Source organism: Chlamydomonas reinhardtii, chromosome 16, assembly GCF_000002595.2.
Source record: "Chlamydomonas reinhardtii strain CC-503 cw92 mt+ chromosome 16, whole genome shotgun sequence".
NCBI lineage: Eukaryota > Viridiplantae > Chlorophyta > Chlorophyceae > Chlamydomonadales > Chlamydomonadaceae > Chlamydomonas > Chlamydomonas reinhardtii.
This window is the reverse complement of record NC_057019.1, coordinates 1,467,404-1,487,815: the sequence shown is the minus strand read 5'-3', so window position 1 is coordinate 1,487,815 and position 20,412 is coordinate 1,467,404. Positions and strand designations below refer to the sequence as shown.

The following is a 20,412-nucleotide window of genomic DNA, read 5'->3' as shown; positions in this document are numbered from 1 at the left end:
TCCAACGCCATGCAGACTCCAGCCCGCAGCACCAACGCTTTGGCACGTTACATATGCAGACAGTGCTTGTGTAGGTTCTTGAAGCATTCAGGCGAAAACTGAGTCCGAGTTCGAAGGACGCATGCGTGCCACGGTTTCCTCCTGAAACAAGCTGCGCGCTCGTACGCCTCGTGCGCACGCTATGCTATCCTATTACCAATCAACCATACGTCTCGACACACGCACAGGCGAAGCGATGCACCCACCTAGGCCCCGAGCCGCAGTCACCATGCTGCACAACCTCCACACCCACACCTGCCACCACCACGCACACACCACCTCCTCCTCCCCATCCACTCCCCCCACCCCCACCCCCCACCCCCCGCCCCTGCATCTCCCCAGCTCCCCCTCAGCCTCAGCTGATGGTGACCAGGCCCATGTAGCTGCCTGTGTAACCCGGCATGTGCCGTGCCACGTACGCGGCGTTCATCTTCTCCACGTTGACGCCCTTGACGGGGTCCCACACCGAGCTCGACCCCTGACCGCCCGAGCCGCCGCCCGAGCCGCCCTGGCCCTGGCCTTGCCCGTTGCTGTTGTAGTAGTTCTGCAGGTCGTGGTGCAGGCGGGACGAGCCATTCATGGTTAAAGCAATAAGTGTGACAGCAGTCTGACATGCTGTTTTCCTATCAGTAGGAATGTCATAACTCTGAGATGCGCGTGGACGGTGGACCTGAAGCAAGAGCAGAAGGTCGCACAGGACACGACGACACCGGAAACATGTGGGGCTCCACTCACCGAGTAGTTGCCGCCGTAGTTACCGCCGCCGCCGTACGAGTCATAGCCGCCGCCGTAACCGCCGCCGCCGTACTGTCCATCATAGCCGCCGCCGTACCCGCCGCCGCCACCGCCACCACCGTAGCCGCCGCCGTAGCCGCCGCCGTAGCCACCACCGCCACCGCCACCGCCGCCGCCGCCGCCGCCGTACACCTTGCCTGTGCTCTTGCCCCACGAGATGCGCACCGCCGAGCCGCCGATGATGGTCCCGTTCACCTCCTGCATGGCGTACTCAGCCGCCTGTGCGGGGAGCGGCGTGTGGTGGAGTGGGGGAGTCGTCGGGGTGGCGTGCAGGTTGGTGAGGGGGGTTACACGCATTAAGTTTACGAAGTGAAGTCGTAGGGGAGGAGATAGGCGGCCATGACACGCGGGCGTATTGCGTATAACGGTATCACAGGAACAATCATCAACCTGCTCGTTTTAAAGGCAACAATGCCGCGCCCCAACCTCAAAGGCTTCATATCCCTGGCCCCCCACCCCATCCCCGCTTGAACGCTACCCCACCCACCCACCCACCCACCCACCCATGCACCCGCCCGCCCCCTCACACCTGCCGGTCCGCGAAGTGCACGAAGCCGCAGCCCTTGCCCGGCGGGATCTTGACGTAGCTGATCTCGCCGTACCGCCCGAACACGCCCCGCAGCGCGTCCTCGCTCACGTGCGCTGACAGCCCACCCACGAACAGCGTGGTGTTCTGCGGGTCCAGCTCGCCGGGCAGCTGCGCGGGGTGAGGAAGCGGGCGGAGTGGGGTGGAGTTCACACATGGGTGGGCATCAGTGGTGGACCGCAAGCAGGTGGCGGCCTGGCCGCATGCCGCCTGCAGCGCGGGCCGCGGCTGGGCTGAGGACCTGAGGTGCCCGCGGGGCCACAGCTCACACCGCCCTGTGCACCCGTGCCCGCACGCGTCCGGTACTGGGCCGGTGCCGCAGCCGTCCACACCTCACCCTGCCCATGCGTGTACACAAAGTTGTGCGCACTGGCCGCCTTGCCAGCCCCTCCCCCACCCCAGCTTCACAGCCCTACGATCCAAGCCTCCCGCACACGCACGTACACACACACGTACACACACACACACGTACACACACATACACACACACGCCAGTACTCACCCCGGAGCCGCCGCCCGGCCGGCCGCCGCCGGGCCCGCCAGGTGCGGCTGGCCGCGGCGTGGCCAGAGACACCCGCACCTGCGTTGGGGTGTTGCGGCAGTGCGTGTTGGAAGCACAAGGGGCAAGGGCCGACACTGCTGAGGCACTGAGTGTGTGCTGGTGTGGTTGTGCAGGCAGCAACGTCAGGCTGCTGTGCGGGACCGCGCGGGCGCATCCAAGCCTGGTGTGACACGTGTGCACACTGTGAAGCCCTCACTCCTCGCGGTTTGCAGTGCTGGCCCCTCGGCAGCAACCAATGACCAACTGAAGCTGACTGGCACACGGTAACAGGCATCCAGCATACTAGCAAACGGCCAGCCCCAGGCGCAGACGCACCTGGCGGCTGGAAATGAACACGCCGTTCATCTCGTTCAGCGCGCGGTCGCGCTCGCCCTGCGCGCAGCGCGAAAAGGTGTCATGAGGGGTTTGTGAGGTGGATACGGTTGGTAGTTCCAGGGGTGAAGGTCCGGCGCCAGGCGCTGGCGCATGCAAACGGCGGCAGCCAGCACAGCCGCGAATTGCCGCGGCGCGCCCGGGCCTCGCCTCGGCGGCGCCACACGCCGACACCCCTAATAGCGCCTGACCCAAAGCAACTCGGCCGGGCCTACCACGTGGGCCTACCACCCATGATTCACTGTCACTGTAACTGTAACTGCCGGGCTACCACCCGCGGTCCTCACCTCCACGGCGAAGCGCACGAATCCAAAGCCCTTTGACCGCCCCGTGATGTTGTCCATCATGACCTGCGAGTGCCCCGTGCGTCCATGTGTGGGGTTTGTTGCCAGTGCGCGTCAGCGGATCAGCAGGTCAGCGGGTGCGAGTCGGGGGGTGTGGGTGCGGGTCAGCACGTGTGAATGCCGGCGCGGGTGCGGGTGCGGGTCAGCAGGTGCGGGTTGGCAAATGCGGGTCAGTGGTTGTGTGTGCAGGTGCCGGCAGCGCAGCACCGCGTGAGCAGGCGTGTGCCGTGTGGACGAGGCGGGGTTGTGCTGACACACTACGTACTTGCTTCACTGTCCACGGCTGTCGTCCCACATGTGACCTCTTGCACCTAAACTGGCTGCCCAGCAGCCCGCCCATTGATTCCTCTGCCAGCCGTAGTCGTCCGTGAAATCCTCAAGGAAGATGCGAGCTCTGCTTGTATGCCCTCCCGTGCCGGCCGGCACGGCGCCCTGTCCCACCGCTTCTACACGCAACCCCGCCCCTGCCCCCTTTGGTATGCACCTTGGCGCTCCGCACGGAGGGAAAGTACTGCCTAAAGAACGACTCCAAAAAGTGGTCATGGACCTCCGGAGGCAGGTCGCCCACGAACAGCGAGAAGCCTGTGTAGGGGCAGTCGCAGCAGGTCGGGGGTTGACAAGGCGTGCCAGGGTCCCGGCCGGACACGCTGCTCATGACCAGCGCTGACGCCGCTCACAGTTCGGGTCGCCTGTTGGGTCGAAGCTCATGGCTGCGCGTTGCGGAAGGAAGAGCTATTGACAGGCTTCTTCGTCTCTATCAGATTGCGTCTACTTTTGGTCCAGTGCAACGACAAGTATTCGGCTAGTGCAAAATTTTTACACGTACATCATGCTGTCCAAGTAATGTATACAGTCCATGGCTGGAGCTGGGCAGAATGAACCGCGGGCGGACCGCCCATGCAAGGCGTGCAAGTCAGAGCGCTGTTTGTGCAAATTGACTTGACTACTTGCTCTGTCTCGTATACGCTTAGGCAAGGAATAGCCTTGCGTGGGCTGCAGTGGGCCCCTCACTCGTGTACACAATCGTCCCAGACTCTGTAGCTTCTTTACATGAACCGGTGGCCGGATCTGGGCTCTTGATAGGAGCAGGACTGTAAAAATGTTTCTATACATCATGAATATGGTGGTGGTGAGTTATGCTTGAAATGCTGCAGCCCGCGCGTTCCTCCCTGAGTTCAGCTCCTCTACCTGCAGCTCGGCCTCGCCGGGTACTTTTGTGGCAAGCTGTTTGACCTGGTCAAAAAGCTGTCGGACGAGTACACAGCGCCGATCGCATGCACATTGGAGGACCCCGACTCAACCACGCCGGTAAATTGGGGCGAGCTGATTGCCGGGGAGAGTGTTCTTACATCGGGGGCCCATCAGCCGGGCTTCCGGGAGCTGTTTGGTCACCACAAGCTGGACGCCAGGGTTGGTGACGGTGCCCAGCACGGCCTGCCTCGCGTGCCCTCCCGCCTGACAATGCAACCAGGTTGTCGTGCCTTTCTTACTCGCTCTCCTATCACTTACATATCCTCATCCTCAGTTGGCAAGCCCCTCAATCTTCGAGGCGCCCACGAAGGCGCTCAGCTGCATCATCCCCGCCTACAACGAGCAGGACCGGCTGTCCACCACTCTAGATGAGGCGCTCAAGTGAGAGGCAGCTCTTAAGGGGGGCGTGGATAGGCTTTAGCGGTATTGAGAGGGATGAGTGTGAGGGCAGTGGGGTGTATAGAGGCGGCTATTGCGGAAGGGATAATGCGCGAAGTGACGAGGGGTGAAGGCAAACGAGGTGAGGACCGTGCGTTCTCTGGGGCCGGCGATAACCTGGGGCCCGTGGGGGTGCCCGTGTCAGATATTCATACTCTGCCACGCCCGGGTGCATCATGCACTGGCGATATGCGATGTGGCTGCATGCGTTAATGGCATGTGTGTGTATTTCTTTTGCGCAGCTACCTGCAGCGGCGGCGGGACAAGCAGGGCCCGCAGTTTACGTACGAGCTGGTGGTTGTGGACGACGGAAGCAAGGATGGAACAGCAAAGTGAGGATTGGGGGGCGCGTGCGGGGGCGGCATGTGGCTAGGACTCTAGGGTGTTGGGCGCTTTAGGAATGGGTGTCGGGTGCTGTCACGCGTCGAGTGCTGTGTGGGCGGTTACGGCAGGGAGCGGGGGCACTGGTGTGGCAGCGGCAGCAGTGACGCCGGCCGAGACAGGTGCTTGGCAGGGTGCGGGTTGCAGCCAGAACACGGGTTTCAGCCATACGGGTGCCCACCTCTCCTCGTCCACCTCCTCCGCTGCCGCCTGCTGCCCCCAATGCAGTGTGGCGCGCAACTACATCCGGCAGTATGGACTGGACACGGTGCGGCGGCTGGGGCTGGGGGGCTGCGGCAAAGAGGTTGCCACGCCCTGGAGCCCTGGAGCGCCAACCTGGTGTTGGAACCTGGTGTCTTGCTGTGTGTTTGTGTCATCGCATTACTGCGCACATACATACGCACTCGGTCGAACCCAACTCCGCCCCAACGTCGCGTCGCAGGTGCGGCTGCTGCGCGTGTCCGCCAACCGCGGCAAGGGCCACGCCGTGAAGCGCGGCATGGCGGCGGCGCGCGGCGAGTTCTGCCTCATGATGGACGCGGACGGCGCCACGCGGTTCGCGGACCTGGAGAAGCTGGAGGGAGAGATGGAGAAGATCATGCAGCCCAGTGCGTGTGGGGGAGGGGTTGTGAATACCAGCCCGAACTACACCAAACCAAGGGGGGAGGGGAGAGGGAGAGGGAGCCATGCAGCAAAGTGCGTGTGGGGGAAGGGATGGGAGGAGGAGGGACGGGGAGGGAAGGAAAAGGAAGGGAAGCGAGGAGTTCTTCATTGGGCGGCGTCTGACTGGAGGGGCCGATGTTGCGGTATAGGCCTTGGGCTGCCGGGCAGGGCGGCGTTATGTTTGGCAGCTGGTCGCTAAACTCGCCCACTCGCCCTCATCCACGTCAGGCTTCGGCGCCAGCAAGGCCGCCGCCGCCGCCTCGGGCGACAGCCAGGGCGAGCTGGGGGTGGTGTTTGGCAGCCGCGCCCATCTGGCGCAGGATGCGGTGGCAAAGCGCTCGCCGCTGCGCAACTTCCTCACGCGCGGCTTCCACGCGCTCGTGTACTTCGTGGCGGGCGGCCGCATCCGCGACACGCAGTGCGGCTTCAAGGTGCGGGCGGCAGAGCCAGCGGGGGAGCTGGGGGGCGGGGGGAGGTGACGGGTACACATGTTTTGAGGTGGGGGAGGTGGAGGAAGGCAAGCAGCAGGGGTTGAGGGGCTAGGGCACTGCGGCTCTACCGGAATCAGGGGTGGGACCAGGGCAACCGACGCGCCGCAGTGCTGGATGCGTTCAGTGGAAGCGGAGGGGTGGTAGCCATCCGCACCCTTGCGCCGCCTGGTATGCACGCTCCTGCCAACCCCTGTCAACGCCTCTTCCTCCTTCTCTCCTCCTCTTCATCCTCGTCCTTTTCGCCTCCCTGCCGGCGCCCCACCCTGCTGCTGCCCCGCCTGCCCCTCCTCCCCTCCTCCCCTCCAGCTGTTCACCCGGCGTGCCGCCGCGGTGCTGTTCTCCAACGTGCGGCTGCAGCGCTGGTGCTTCGACGTGGAGCTGCTGTACCTGGCGGAGCAGCTGGGCATCCCCGTGGCGGAGGTGCGGGGGGCGGTGGGCATGGTGTGGGGGCGGTGGACTGGGGGTGGGGGGTGGGGCGTTAACGTTGAACCAATCCCGTAAGGAAACAGTCGCGCGGCAAGGAGAACTGCAGCTGGATAAGCGAGTCGCCGTACATCACCGTATGTAGTCACAAAGGGCGAGGTTCCGTAGGCAGGCGCAGGAATGACATGGACGCCCCGACACCGTCTCTTAGCCGCGCTCGCCCGGTCATGATATTTGTGTGCTTTATTCCGCAACCTACATCGGGGCACTGGCTCTGGGAAGCCGCCATGCGGGCGGCCATGCGAATGCAATGGACGCCCCGACACGGCCTTGCTCTCTCACGTGTTTGCCCGGGCACGCAACATGCCACTCTCGCCTGCTGCACGTGTCCTGCTCATGCTTGCCCAACCTGCACGTGCGCAGGTGTCTGTGAACTGGACCGAGATCCCTGGGTCCAAGATCCGCTTCACCTCCATCCTGCTCATGGCAACAGAGCTGCTGATCATCAAGGTGGGAGGGGCACACCATGGAGGCGCACTCTCCTTTTGCAACTGTGTGCTGAGCCGATTCCAAAGGAAGCCAGGGTGTCTGCGAACCGTCCATGGAAACGGGGAGTGAATCTGAGTACCTTAGATGAGGGCGCGGTCTCTCTTGCGCGGCTGCCGCTCCTCTCCCACCACCATCACCACCATGCTTCTGCCTGTGCTTCCTTCGGCCTGCAGATGTGCTACCCGGTCCTGGGCATCTGGTCTATACACTCAGAGCTGACGATGGCCAAGAAGACGTCATAAATGTGCTTGACGTGCCACAATGGGCATGTGAGGCTTCGTAGGGGCGGTGCGGAGCATGGACGTCAGGAGCTTCGACGCCGGGAGAGGACCCTGCGCGCACCGGAGCGAATGGGGACATAGCTAAGGCTTGGAGATGGTGGTCGGAGCTTGAAGCTGTGAATGGCAGAGGACAAACAGTTTGGCTGTTGTGAGTAGCTGAGGAGCACGCGAGTTCAGAGCGATGGGCCAGAGCCCAGAAACTCGCTTAGTACGGTGCGCACGGTCACGGGGAGAACGCCAAGAAGAAAGCCCTTGGGCGGAAGGCGGCGTTGGCAGGGGCGAGCAAGAGATGCGCGGGAGGTGATGGACCGACTGCGCACCTTCAACGAGGCCTGCATCTGGAACTCCTGTGTATTGATGCCCCGTGCAACGGGAGGCGGAAGTGATGTAATTCCGCGGCTGAGGCCTCGATTCGCCACGGCGGTTGACACTTCACGCAAAGCGGTTAAAATAAGCGCGAGCTCCAGCGCCATCAAAACTAAGCAGTGGTGCTCCATTGAAACACGCATAGTAAACGCCAGTCAGAAAAATGCTGCAAGCAAAGCTCACTGGCCTGCGCGCGACTCGCTCGAGTGGAAACGCACCTTGCAAGCCTGCTGCAAAGACAGTGGCACATGGTGCAGTAACGTGCCTCAGGCATGCGCAGCGGCTAGGGTTCAGGGTGTCGGCTTCGGGCGCAAGCGCGGCAGGAGACGCCGAGTCACTCGGTCGCGGCATCGACTCGCTCGCGTCGCACGCGACGACTCAGAGCTACGTAATTGGCAAGGACGGCAAGAGCGTGTCGGTGCCACTTGGAGCCGTGCAGCAGCTGCCGGTGGCGCTACAGGTCGGCAGGCCCTACCCGTGCCTCAGGCATGCATTCATACGCATGCAAGTGCGCATGCTGTCTAGCGTGCCGTTCGTAATCACAGCCTGCCTTGTTAACCTGTCCTGCAGAGCATCATCTTCATCTCCATTTTCGCCGCGCTGGCCGTGTGCACCTACCTCAACGTCACAGTCGTGGGCCCAGCCCTGGCCGCCGCAGCGCCGGCGGTGCATGCCGCGCTGCTTGCCGCCCGCGTGCCGCTGTGCTGCGCGCTCTTCTTCGTCGTGGGTGTCGCGCACTTCACGTCACACGAGGGCATTGCATCCATGTACCCCAAACCCGGTGAGGAACGTAGAGGCCATGCACACCAACCGTGACATCAGATCCTCAGGCGGGCTCCGAGGTGGGATAAGCAGTACCAGGCAGTCTTGTGCACACATGAGTTTTATTTATAAAGCACCTTCGGTGTGAGCAACGAGGCAGGAAAGGGACATGTGCAGTTGTGCACCAGTGGCGAGTTGCCCGCTGCTGTGAGGCACCACCACATGCGCCTCCTACCTGATGCACTGCCTCCCCCTTCCACCGTCCCCCTTCCCGCTCCGTCCACCCAGGCACCTGGGGCCTGTGGTACCTTCCCGGGTCCGCCTCATTCCACACCAACTGGACGGGGGTGGCGGAGGTGGCCGGCGCTGTGGGCCTGGCCCTCGGCGCCGCCGGGCTGCCCGCCGCCCTGCTCTCGGCCTACCCGCAGCTGCTGGCGGCTTCTTCTGCGGCGCTGTTCTTGCTCACCATTGCTGTCAGCCCTGCGAACGTCTACATGTGAGCTGCGTGCGTTGTGCGCGTGTGCGCGGGCTTGTGCGTCGTGTGCGTGCGTGCGTGTGTGTGTGTGTGTGTGTGTGTGTGTGTGTGTGTGTGTGTGTGTGTGTGTGTGTGTGTGTGTTATAAACGAAACGAAAGCCCGCCCAGACGACGCCGGAGTTACTTACGGATACCTACCAATTTACCGAGCGTCGCGTGGTTGTCGTCACCCAGGTAGTCATACTTACCCGCGATAAGCCTGTAACCCCACGGGCGACCATTCGGCCTGACCCCGCGATGCACCTGTATGCGTCCATGCTCCGCACCCTGGGCGCGCTAAACAACGTTTACCCAGCACGCCTAATTCCCGTATTCCCGCCCGCTGGTCGTAGTCGAGCTCACCTGATAGTGCGGTGTGTGTGTGTGTGTGTGTGTGTGTGTGTGTGTGTGTGTGTGTGTGTGTGTGTGTGTGTGTGTGTGTGTGTGTGTGTGTGTGTGTGTGTGTGTGTGTGTGTGTGTGTGTGTGTGCATCTGTGTGCGTGAGCGTGTGCGTGAGCGTGTGCGTGCGCCTGCGGGACTCCAAACGTGCCAACGGTTTCGGCACGGGCTGGCTGCACCACTGCATTTGGAGAGTGGTGCGATGGGACAGGGGTCAGGGGCAGGTTGGCGTAGCAGGGTGGTGGTCAAGCGGTGGTGTTGGATTCGTGGCCGCCCGGTACCACAACTGTGTTCCTGGCCGCCTGGGCGTGACGCTGGCTGTGTTTCCCCCTCCCTCAGGTTCACACACAACGCGCCGGGTCCTGTGGGTGCTGTCGTTCCCTGGCCGCTGCACCTCCTGCGCTTCTTCATGCAGGTGGGAGCGGGGGGATAGTGGCGGCGGGGCAGGGGGCCGTGGGTGGGGCCGTGTCAAAGGCACGGCATCCCGGGTCATGTCCATTCCTCTGCAACTGTCCTATGCTGCTGCTTAACCTGCTTTTCTGAGTTGCCGGCTTGCCCTTTCCCGGCGGCCCCTGTGGCCCCTAGGTGGCGCTGCTGACGGCGTTCTGGGACCTGGGCCGGGGCGTGCTGCTGGGGCATGTGCCGCTGCTGCCATGACACATACACACACGGCCCCGAGGCCCCGGCTGGCGCCCCCCTCCCCGCCCGCCAACCCAGCACCACTAGCGACACGGGCCTGGCTGAGATTCAGTGCATCGTGGGGATGGCGACAAAGACCAGATCGTAATATTACACGCTCAGCACAAAGCTGGATGTTGTAACATGCTGTGGTCTGCCCTCCTCGTAGGGGCACCATACACACTTGTAGCTTGCCGCGCGGCTCTACAGCCCCTACAATGGGCGCCCGGAAATGATACGGAAATTGAACAAGGAGGTGGCTGCCGTTTAATTTACGGAAATTGAAAAAAGGTAAAAGGTACTAACTGTGCGGAGAACAAGCGCCTTCGCACATGCCGTCCTGCCATGCGTATGAACACAGTTTGTATGCAAAGGATGGTCCTGGTCGAGAATTATCGGCTGATGCGCGCGAAGACGAGTTGGCGGTGTGTGGGGATGATGCATGCACAGATCAGTAGCTTAAATTCTCCGCACCCTGCCTTTGAAGCTACCGTATTCTGAACCACAGCGGACACGACACGAACCGGCATGTAAAAGTTCAGAAGGCATCTGTGAACAATCATCTTGTTTGTACACCCCCTCAACAGCTACAGCGCCAGCCCCAAAATCCAACAGAAGGCCCACACCAATTGACGTGTGCGCCTTGTGCTTTGGGCCTTCCTTTGCTTTCCCAGACCCTGAGGCTGAGCCCCCAGAGCGCAGCGATTCATGGGAGCCGAAGCCCCCCAGGAACACGTTTCCCTTGGGGAGGGGGAGAGCCCCACATTTCATGTCTTAAGACCATCTCCACACCCCTATCCATGTCAACAGTCGGGAATGCAAAGCCATACCGTATGCGCTAGTGCAAGCAGCCTGCCACAACTGCCCATACATGGCAGCGCTTCTTCGGTGAGTATCATGCCACAGCTGCACCGTCGCTCGCACTCGTCGCTCGCACTCAGCGAGCCAGAGAAGTAAAGAAACACCAACTGCTGACATTCCCATAGACACTGAGAAGTGTTCATGGCACACACACAGCGCTCAACGTATGCAAAGCCACGCAGCACGCGAAGCAATGCCGAAGGCAATGACTCCCTGTCTCTCGCTCAGTCAGACAGTCTGGGCGCTCGCGCGCAGGAATCTCCCAACCATGCAAAGTGACAGACACATGCCCGAGCGACACACATGGGCAACGTCTTGCAACAGGAAGAACATCAATTGACATGACACATATAGCAGGCTGCGAAGGACAAAACCGAACACGCAGGAAAGTACACATTTAAAGCTATGAAACAAACCGTGCACACATGCTGCTGTGGGGCCACGCCAGGTTCAGACGCGCACCATCTTGTTCTCCAACTGCTGGGGAGTTCTAGTTTGTTGGGTTTGCGCATACCTTTTATATCTTGGTACCCCCACGCGAGCCCATACGCGCATCCCAATGATGCCCGTGCACCAACCCATCGGCTGGCTTTCATGCTGTAGCCCTTTGACACCCACGAGCGCCATCTCAGACCGATAACCGCTGAAAATGGCCCTGACCCAGCCATGCCTTGCCACATGGTATTATCAGAGCTAGACAACCAAGCAACGGCAGCCCTGAAAGACATAAAGCTGTGCTTCCAATTCACGCATCCTTCTCTTCGGCGTACTAATTGTACGAGGTTGGACGCCCGTATTGCGTCGGGACAACATTCAAGTTACGCCAGTTTATAGAATCTTCCATCTCCTTGAATCTTCAGCAACCCTGCTAGTATTGCGTTCATGAGCGCGCGGCCAGTTGCGGGGGCACAACGGTTGAGCACGACGGCATGTAACTGTAACCGCTGCTCGCGTACGAAGCACCCGACAGCCGCCGCTCGTGTACGACGGGCATGTGCACGCCGCCGCCAGTGTAGCCGTTACCGTTGCCGTGGTGGTTGGCTCCGCCGACAGCATTTCCGTTCGCGTACAGCACGCCAGCACCACTGCTACCGGACACGTAGCCTAGCTTGGTGCTGCCGCTGGTGTTGTAAGCTCCGAAGGCGCTGGCAGTGCTGGCACTGCCGGTATTGTCGACGATGTTGACCTGGTAGTGCGGCAGCAGCTGCAACGTCGGCTGAGGGCCAAAGCTACTGCCGGCCGGGACGTAGCTGAGACCGCTGGACATGCAATTGCGCGTGCCGCCGCCGGGCGCATCGGACTCTGTGGCGCCGCCACCGCCGCTGTCCGTGTTGCGGGCCCCGGCGGCCACGCTGCGGCCCTGCACGTGCTCCACCACATTCTGTAGGTACTCGCGGCGCGGGTCTTGCGGGTGCGCAACGTGAGCGTGGCCTTGGCGCTGGGACTGTGCCGCCGCGGGCGTGCCGCGCGGCTGCGGGTGCACGGCGAGCGCCTGCGTCGGCGCCACGAAGGCTGTGCTGCCCGATGGCATGTAGCTGATGCCGCTGCTGGCGGAAATGGAGGGCGGCGAGCGATGAACGGCGTGTGCGCCAACAATGTCAGACTGGTACTCGATGCCGGTGACCGCGGACGCGCTGTCGGCGGCGGCGGCGGCTGCAGCGACCGCCTCGGCGGCAGCCGCATCGGCGGCGCCGTAGTGCGAGGTGATGTGGTTGAAGTACGACACGGCTGGCTGCTGCCGCTGCTGCTGCCGGGGTACTTGCCGCTGCTGCTGTGCCTGTTGCTGTTGCGCCGAGTGCGTTGCGGGCGCAATGAAGGCTGTGCTGCCTGACGGCATGTAGCTGATGCCGCTGCTAGCAGAGATCGACGGCACGCGCGTCAAGCCAGACTGGCCATCGTAATCGCTAACCTCAGACGCGGCAAAGCCGGCAGCAGCGGCGCCTGCCGCCGGTGCCGCCGCCATGGCAGCGGCGCCAGCCTGGCAACGGCCTGCCGCTGCCGCAGCGGCGGCGGCATTGACGGCGCTCGCGATGCGGCCTGCGTCAGCAGCTGCCGCCGCCGCAACCTGCTGCGTAGGCGGCTGCGGAAGCAGGCCTTCGGCGCTGGAGAGGCTGGCCGAGCCAGAGGCGGTCGACGGGGCAACCGAGTCGGCGGAGATGCGCCGGCGGGAGGTTGAACGGCCGGGGCCGGCGCCGGTCGTCGGCGTCGCTGTAACGTCACCGGGTGCCGGTGCCGCCACTGCGTTCACCGGCCGGCACGGCGTCGCGATGGCGGCCGCATTCGCCGCCTCCTGGCTGCTCTGCCGCGGCACTGTGAACGTGCCAACTGCCGCCGGCGACTGCGTCGCGCCGCCGATGGTGACGCGTTGCAGCGTGACGTTGGCAGCGCCGCTGGTCACGACTCCTCCACCGGCCGTGCGGCGCGCCGCCGCCTGAGCCGCTACCGCCGCCGCGGCGCGCCCATCTCCCGACTGCCGCTTACCGGCGGCGGCGGGGCCGGCGGCGGCGGCGGCCGCCGCCGCCGCCATCGCCTCCTCCACATGACGCGGCGGCAGCACGCGGTAACCCAGCTCGTTGACCGCGGCGGAGGTGGGCTCGATGCGGCTGCTGCTGACGTCATAGACGGCGTTGGCTGCGTTGCGGCGGCGCAGCAGCAGCGTCGCCAGCGACAGCCCCCGCTGCACCGGGCGGTGGCTGCTGGCCTTGCTGCTGGCGGTGGCTGTGCTGACGGCGCCGGTGCTGCTCTGGCTGGCGGCACCGCTGCTGCTGGTGCTGACGCGGCCCATCACCAGCCCAGCAGCGGCGGCATGGGCGGTGGCGGAGTTGCCGCCGCCACTCACGCGCGCAACGGCGCCGCCGCCGCCGGCGCTGTCAGCGGTAGCACCGGAGTGGCGTGCGAGGATCACGTAGGTTGAGCCCGGCGAGCTGCCCGCCGGGGCTCCTACCGCCGCCGCCGCCGCCGTTGGCACTGGGCTGCTGGCGGCGCCCTGGAGCAGCACGCCACCGCTGCTGGGGCCGTAGCTGCTGCCGGCGGCGCTGGTGCGCAGCTGCGAGGTGCCGGGCGTCGGGCCGCTGCCAGTCACGCGCGACAGCGTGCCCGACGGAGCGGCGAAGCCGTTGCCGGTGGCGGCGGCGGCGCCGCCGCCAGGCGGCGGCGCCACGACGCCGCTGATGCGATACTGCTGCTGCTGAGGCGTGTCGCTGTAGACCTGGGAGTCGCCTGCGGCCTCGTCGTACTCGTCCGCATACTCCTCCATGGCGTCCAGGATGCCGCCGCCGGTGCTGGGGCGCGCCGCAGCGTCGCTCCGGACGCGGGTGCGGCGGAAGGCTTGCAGCGCCGGCGGCAGCGCGTCCAGGGAGTAGAGCGTGTCCTGTGTTCGTGTGTAATTTTGTGTGGGGGATGGAAGATGAACGGGCAGGTCAGAGGCTAAAGCAGCTTACACGACAAGTACGCTTGCATCAGAGGCACAATCCTGTTGCTTCCTTGCATCGTCAAAATTTCCGACAGCAAGAAACAACTACGCAAGGTCAAAGAAACGAGGCGAATTGCTGGAGGTGCACGCACCTGCTCGTCCACCGCCCGGGCCTTGGGCTCGTCCTCATCAATCTCCGAGGGAGCCAGCGGGTCCAGCGGCACGTTGTGGTGCTGCTGCTGCGTGCCCGTGCCGTGCCCGCCGTGCCGTGGTGACATGCCCAACAACACGCCCGCCGCGGCCGCGGTGGCGGCGGCGTTGGGCGGCAGCGTCTGTGCGGCAGCCGCGGCGTTTGCGGTCGCGGCAGAGGTGAAGGCGGAGGCGGGAGTGAAGGAGGCCGTGCGCTGCGGCGCGACGAGGGGAGGCCGGGAGCCGGACATGGTGGCGCCGGCAGCCGCACGTGCGGCGGCGTTGGGCATCGCCGCCTGGGTGGTTGCAGGTTGCAGGGCGGCGGCGGCCGCAATGGCGCCTGCTGCCATGGGTGCGTAGATCCATGGTGGGCTGCGGACGTTGCTGGCGCCCATACCGTTGCGCGCGCTGATGGCTGCCAGACCGGCAATGGTCTTGTTGGTGTAGATGTTGCTGGCTGCAGCGGTGGCAGTGGCGCCAGGCGCGCCGCCCGGCCGCACGGGGGAGGGCCCCGCGCCCGAGTTGGGCCCTCCGTTGCTGTTGCTGTGCACGGCCGTGTAGTTGGAGAAGCCGCCAAGGCCGTTGGACGCCAACGTGGAGGTACGGCACGGCGCCCACTGCGCCCCCGTACTGTTCGACGCCCGCAGCGATGTGAAGTACGCGCCGGAGCTGGCGGCGGCGGAGCAGCTGGCGTTGTTAGTGGTGCCAAGCACAGTCGGCGACGTCGCCGTGCCGGCGGTGGCGTTGGCGGCGGCGGCCACAGCCGCCGCCGCCGCCTCCACCGTCGTGCCGTTGGCGGCGTTCGACTCGTCGGTGCCGTTGTCGACGGTGCCGTTGGCAGCGAGCGCCGCCGCAGCGGTGGCGCGGCCGACGGCGACGGCGGCCGCCGTCGGGACGGCGGCGGCCTGAGCCAGCGCGGCGCCGCTGGCGGCGACCTTGAGCGGGTCGCGCATGAAGACGTCCGAGTAGTCAAGGGCGGTGTAGGGCTCGAAGCACTCCGCGAAGGGGTGGCGGAAGCTGGGCTGCTTGCGGTGTGTGGCGGCGCCCATGTCCCGGACCAGCTGGTCGTGGTAGGCCTGCAGGGTGGGGGTGGCGGAGAGAGGGAGGTTGCGGAGCGGTTCTTGAGGCGGCGGTGTCAAAGATCCGGCAGAATGCGCGAGAGCTTTGGTGCACGTGTAACATGCCGTCACCCGTTTCATGTCAGGTCGAACCGCGCGGTAGTCAGGCGGTACACACCGGCGCACACAGGTCACACAAACACACGCACGCCCTGCGGGGGGCCTGGACACGCGCACCTGCATGTACAGCATGACGCTGCTGCCGCGCAGCTTGTGCGGCGGCATGGTGCGGCGCCGCCACTCCATCTGGGCCTCCACGTCCGCGGCCATGGCGTGAGGCAGCGGCAGCTCCACCTCGCCCGCCAGAGCCGAGGCCAACCACTCCGCCTGGCGCACACACACACACACACACACACACACACACACATACACACGCGGGGGTGGAGGCCTGCTTGTTTCAGTATGAACACAAGACGGGAGGGTACAGACGGGGCGTGCAAGACGCGCAGAGGCAGCCAGCGTGTAGGCTTGTCTTGTTGTGCATATCCCAACCGCACCATGACTGTGCTCCCCAAAACATTCACGCACGAAGGTACGCATACACATACACACACATATATACACAAGCACGCGCACACACACCTGCAGCGCGGCTGTGAGGATGTTGTTGAAGGTGGACACCTCGGCGCCCACGAAGGCCAGCCCGGGCAGCCCCGGCACCAGCACGTGGCGGTACAGGTACACGCCGTCGTGCTGCACGTTGATGGACTGGCGGGGGGCAAGGGCGGGGGGCGGGGGGCAGGCGGAGGCAGGGAGGGAGAGAGTGTGAGGCACGGCGATGGTGCTTTGTGTTAGGGCCGCGATTGAGGCGCAGGAGAAACGCAGGAGAGAACGAGAAAGCTAGCTTAGTACGGAAGGGGGGGGCGGGGCACGTGCTCACACGGGCGCATTGGCGGTGCGGCGTAGACCTAAGGGCTGAGGCCGTCTTGCCCCCTATCTCTCTCTCTCTCCGTCTCCCCCCCACTCCCAGCCCCTCACCTCGCGCACGTCGGGCTCCAGGAAGGTGTACTGGTTGCTGTAGCCGGTGGCGTACTGCGAGCGCGGCAGCCGAGGGGTGCGGGGGAGGAGCAGCAGGTGTGAGCGAGTGGAGGCAGCTAGCGGGGGCGTAGCGAACGACTAAGTCGTGAGCACGAAGACGCACGACTCAGGCAGAGGACCTGAAACACCCTCACACGCCTAGCCCTGCCCCGCCCTGCCTGGCCCCGGCCTCTCAGCGGGAAGCACACGAGCCACCACCCACCACCCACCAGCACAATGTCGGGCTGCAGCTCGGTGCCGTCACGGAGCACCGCCGACACGGGCGTGAAGTACTCCACCTCGCCTGCGCACATGCGCAAATAGCCGTGTGACAACAAGTAGCAGTGAGATGCAGGTGTCGACTGTCCTCGCACATACACACACGCCCTCGCGCCCTTGCAGCCCACGCGCCCGCACCCTCGCGCTCTCCGCTGCCTACCTCTGCCACTCTTGCACCCAACTCACCCTGCCGCGCCTGCACTTTGGGGTTGTTGATCACGTCCGGCCACTTGACCGCATCCAGCACCTGCCCGCTGTACCATATGTCCTGGCAGATGGGCCGGTCGGGCGCGCCCATCGTCTTCTTCACGCCAAACGTCTGATTCACCTTGGCCATGAAACGGATCTGTGGGAGCAACGCCCGAAAGTGTGGCGAGGTCAGCATCATGGCAGGACGCATGGGTGTCAAGCGTCAGCTTCGCAACCATGCATGGCTAAGTGTGCAGGTTGTTTACATGCGTGCGCCTACAAAGCAGGATTCGGATAAGCGAAATACGATCCTTGCAACAGGCGTTTGCGTCACAACTGGTGGGTGTGGGTGTGCCGCGAGACAGGCGGGGCAGCTCACCCAGAACGCCTTGCGCAGCGGCGTGAGGCAGGCCGCCGCCGCCTTGCCGCCGGGCCCGGCGTCGTAGTAGTAGGGCAGTAGCGCGCTGCTGATGAGGCGCGTGTAGGCCAGCGACTTGATGGTGACGGGGCCCACGGCGCGAGGCAGCGGCCAGTGCGGCTGCGGGGACACACGAGGAGAGGAAGTGCCACGGGAGGCAGCGGGGTTGGTTAGCTGGTTGCCAAACGCACATAAAAACACACAGGAAAGGCAGTAATTCGCCGAAATTGAAGCATAACAGCTAGAAAGAAAGCAGCACGTGCAAACGTGGACAGGAAAACTTACCCGGCGATACAGCAGCGTGACGCGGCTGGCCTGGCTGGTGGCAGTGAGCTCGGTCACAATGTCCGCCGCCGTCTTGCCCGCGCCCACCACCAGCACCTCCTTGCCGGCCGCCACCGCCGCGTCCGTGAAGTCCTTGGAGTGCACCTGCAGCCCGCGGTACAGCTCCTGGCCCTGCGGGTGGGTGGCGGGGCAGGGGGCAAGCCAGAGGAGGAGCAAGTGAGCACAATGGAGAGGCCGGCATTGCAGGAGTCCCGAACGAGCATTTGCAAAGCCTTTTCATGCGCCTGGCAGCCACAGGCGCTCGAAGACTGGCCCCCTGCACCAAGCAGAACCCCCGTCCCTCTTTTGCAGTGGGTTCGGTTGATTTGGGCTATGGTACCTACAACCCCGCCTCCCGCCCCTCGGGATCCATGCACACTCACGGGGATGCTGGGGATGAAGGGCGTGGCGTACAGCCCCGTGGCCAGTACGACGTACGACACCTCCAGCATGTACTGCTTGCCCGTGGTCATGTCCTCGTACAGCGCCAACCAACCGTCGCCCGCCAGACCCGCCCGCCGCGCCGCCGCGCCGTCCGCCGCCGCGGCGGCGGCGCGCTCCGCCGCCGCCACGCGCTGCTGCTGCCGGCGGATGCGGCGGGCGTCTGCCCAGGAGCCGCTGCGGCTGGGAGAGCTGCCCCTGGCTGCGCCCTTGGCGCCTGACGGCGGCACGCGGGGTGCCGCGCCGCGTGTCGTGGGCAGGTTGCCGCCCTTGCTGCTGTGGTTGACGGTGGCGCCAGCGGTGGAGCTCTTGGCCTGCGCCGAGCCGGCGCCGGTGTTGCTGGTGCCGTCTGGACCGTCGGCGTGCTCCCCGCTGGTGCTGCTGCTCCCCGACAGCCCAGCCGAGCCAGACACAGGCCCGCGGGCGCCGGCAGAGTCAGGGCCGTCGCCCGAGGGAGCGGCGCCGCCGCCGTTGCTGGCGCCACCCATGCGCTCGGCCGCCGCCGCGCCGGCAGTCACGGGCGAAGGCTGCTGCATTGCGCCGCCGCCAAACGTCCGCGCCACCTGCTCCGTGGTAGAGCCGCCACCGCGCGAGTTTAGGCCCCCAATAGCACCCGCACCCGCGCCGCGCACGGCCGGCCGGCCTGCAGCCACGCCGTCTTGCAACGGCATCGTAACTGCGCTGGCGCTGCTGTGCACGCCGCTGCCTTGCGCTCCGCCGCCGCCACCCACCAGCTGTCCAAACAGCCGTTTGGCTGAGGAGCTGAACACGGTGCCAAAGCTGCGCCGCCCCATGGTCGAGTGCGGGGGCGGGGACGTGGCGTGACCGCCCCAGCCGCTACCCGCCGCCACCGTAGCGGCGCTTCCAGCTGAGGCGCGGGGAGCCATGGGGCCAAAGCCGTTGGTGCTGGCGCTGCCGCTGCGGCGTGCGTCGTTGTTCGCGCCAGACATGGCGGATGCTGACGTGTGGAATTCGGTTGACATCCGCTTTTCCGCCACTGGCCCTGGTCCTGTGCCGGGGCGGAGGCCGTGGCCCGGACCGGAGCCAGCAGCGGGCGGCACCGGGACTTTCCGGCGCAGGCTAATCAACTTGCAGCTGAACAGAATGTGCCGGTACAGGTCAAAATGCCGGGCGTAGGACTGCAGGGGGCAATCGCAACATGGCTTTTTGTAATGTTGTAGAAGGGAGGTACCTTCCGTTGAAGGCAGGTTGGCCAGAACGACCGTGCAGTTTGTAACGATGGCACCAAGTATAACCCGAAAGTCCCCACGCCATCCCCAACGCCCCATGGCCATGTGCCATGCCACGCACCTGAACATACTCCCGCACTTGCTCGCCGCTGGGGTATTGCTCCAACTCAGTCTTGCGCGGGTAGGGGAACTCCGGAAACTGGTAGTTCTCCCACGGCACTGCACACGGCACGGCATGAAACCCCTTACGTCAGTATTTAAACCATGCCATCTTCTGAGTTCGGGCCAAGCCGCTGCAGTAGGTCGCGAGTGCCACCTAGTTTGTGGATTACGGGCTCGTCGTGGCAAGAGCGTTTGTCGACGTGGCGGTACCCGTTGTGTCCCTGCAGGACCGGTTGGCCTCCACATAACAGGATCCCTGCTCAGGCTGCATCCGCAACTATCCGGGGCGCACCTTGAAGCCCATAACCAGCGTAGTTCCTGCGGGAGATCGTGGGGGGGGAGCGTTGAGGTCAGGTGGGTGGCTCGCCCACGTCCTCAGGCAAACGGCCGCTAGTCGCTTCCAGCCCAGCGCCCGCACACGAAAGGAGCGCGACTCACCGTATCCAGACGCCTCCCACATCCTCAGACTGCTCCAGCACCACCACCTGCGTTTTATGGCCTCAGCGTCACGACTCGCCTCGGCAGTGGCCCGGAAGCTCGCAGTAAAATTCACACCCCTCGATTGCCCACCTGCAGACCCCGCTTCAGTAGCGCCCGAGCTGCCTGGAGCCCAGCCACGCCAGCTCCAACAACTAGGACCGGCCGCTCAAGCGAGCCGGGGTCAGCATAAAACTCCTGCATCCTAGGCGAGCGGCTGAGCTCGACGTCGGCTCAGGGGTGAAAGCGGCCCTTCTGAGTGAAGAGATCCAATGGAGCAATTCGATCACCCACGGGGCTAACAGAGCTCGCCTCGCCAAGGTGGCGTCATTTCAGGCTCTATGTTTTCTGGGCCAAGAGGGTCTGAAATGTGAGTCTTCGTATGGTAGTTGCAATTGTCTACTCTATGTGTGCCATGGCCTAGCGTCTGCACCCTCTCCT

At 64.5% G+C, this 20,412-nt stretch overlaps 4 protein-coding genes across 4 annotated transcripts; 2 read left to right on the top strand and 2 right to left on the bottom strand.

Moving 5' to 3' along the window:
* Window positions 1-35: 35 nt before the first annotated feature.
* On the bottom strand, window positions 36-3,524 carry CHLRE_16g652900v5 (uncharacterized protein). The gene is made up of 8 exons (XM_043070832.1): window positions 3,376-3,524; window positions 3,183-3,280; window positions 2,642-2,704; window positions 2,298-2,354; window positions 1,923-2,000; window positions 1,364-1,531; window positions 775-1,053; window positions 36-583 (listed from the first exon to the last, which is right to left on the bottom strand). Exons 1-8 carry the CDS (start codon window positions 3,404-3,406, stop codon window positions 395-397), a joined length of 963 nt encoding a protein of 320 aa, XP_042915475.1. The 5' UTR covers window positions 3,407-3,524; the 3' UTR covers window positions 36-394.
* Window positions 3,525-3,664: 140 nt separating this feature from the next.
* CHLRE_16g652850v5 (uncharacterized protein) lies at window positions 3,665-7,578 on the top strand. The gene is made up of 10 exons (XM_043070831.1): window positions 3,665-3,827; window positions 3,893-4,006; window positions 4,224-4,330; window positions 4,630-4,719; window positions 4,997-5,036; window positions 5,211-5,376; window positions 5,660-5,862; window positions 6,229-6,342; window positions 6,769-6,855; window positions 7,068-7,578. The coding sequence occupies exons 1-10, from the start codon at window positions 3,798-3,800 to the stop codon at window positions 7,134-7,136; spliced, it is 1,020 nt and encodes a 339-aa protein (XP_042915474.1). The 5' UTR covers window positions 3,665-3,797; the 3' UTR covers window positions 7,137-7,578.
* A 46-nt stretch (window positions 7,579-7,624) lies between these two features.
* On the top strand, window positions 7,625-9,990 carry CHLRE_16g652800v5 (uncharacterized protein). The gene is made up of 5 exons (XM_001698095.2): window positions 7,625-8,001; window positions 8,112-8,322; window positions 8,592-8,799; window positions 9,556-9,631; window positions 9,802-9,990. Exons 1-5 carry the CDS (start codon window positions 7,705-7,707, stop codon window positions 9,871-9,873), a joined length of 864 nt encoding a protein of 287 aa, XP_001698147.1. The 5' UTR covers window positions 7,625-7,704; the 3' UTR covers window positions 9,874-9,990.
* Window positions 9,991-9,993: 3 nt separating this feature from the next.
* On the bottom strand, window positions 9,994-20,404 carry CHLRE_16g652750v5 (uncharacterized protein). The gene is made up of 14 exons (XM_043070830.1): window positions 20,065-20,404; window positions 19,933-19,979; window positions 19,787-19,812; window positions 19,454-19,551; window positions 18,085-19,281; window positions 17,663-17,833; window positions 17,339-17,497; window positions 16,957-17,116; window positions 16,722-16,795; window positions 16,453-16,506; window positions 16,057-16,182; window positions 15,652-15,801; window positions 14,320-15,432; window positions 9,994-14,125 (listed from the first exon to the last, which is right to left on the bottom strand). Exons 1-14 carry the CDS (start codon window positions 20,173-20,175, stop codon window positions 11,636-11,638), a joined length of 5,976 nt encoding a protein of 1,991 aa, XP_042915473.1. The 5' UTR covers window positions 20,176-20,404; the 3' UTR covers window positions 9,994-11,635.
* Between the last annotated feature and the right edge of the window lie 8 nt (window positions 20,405-20,412).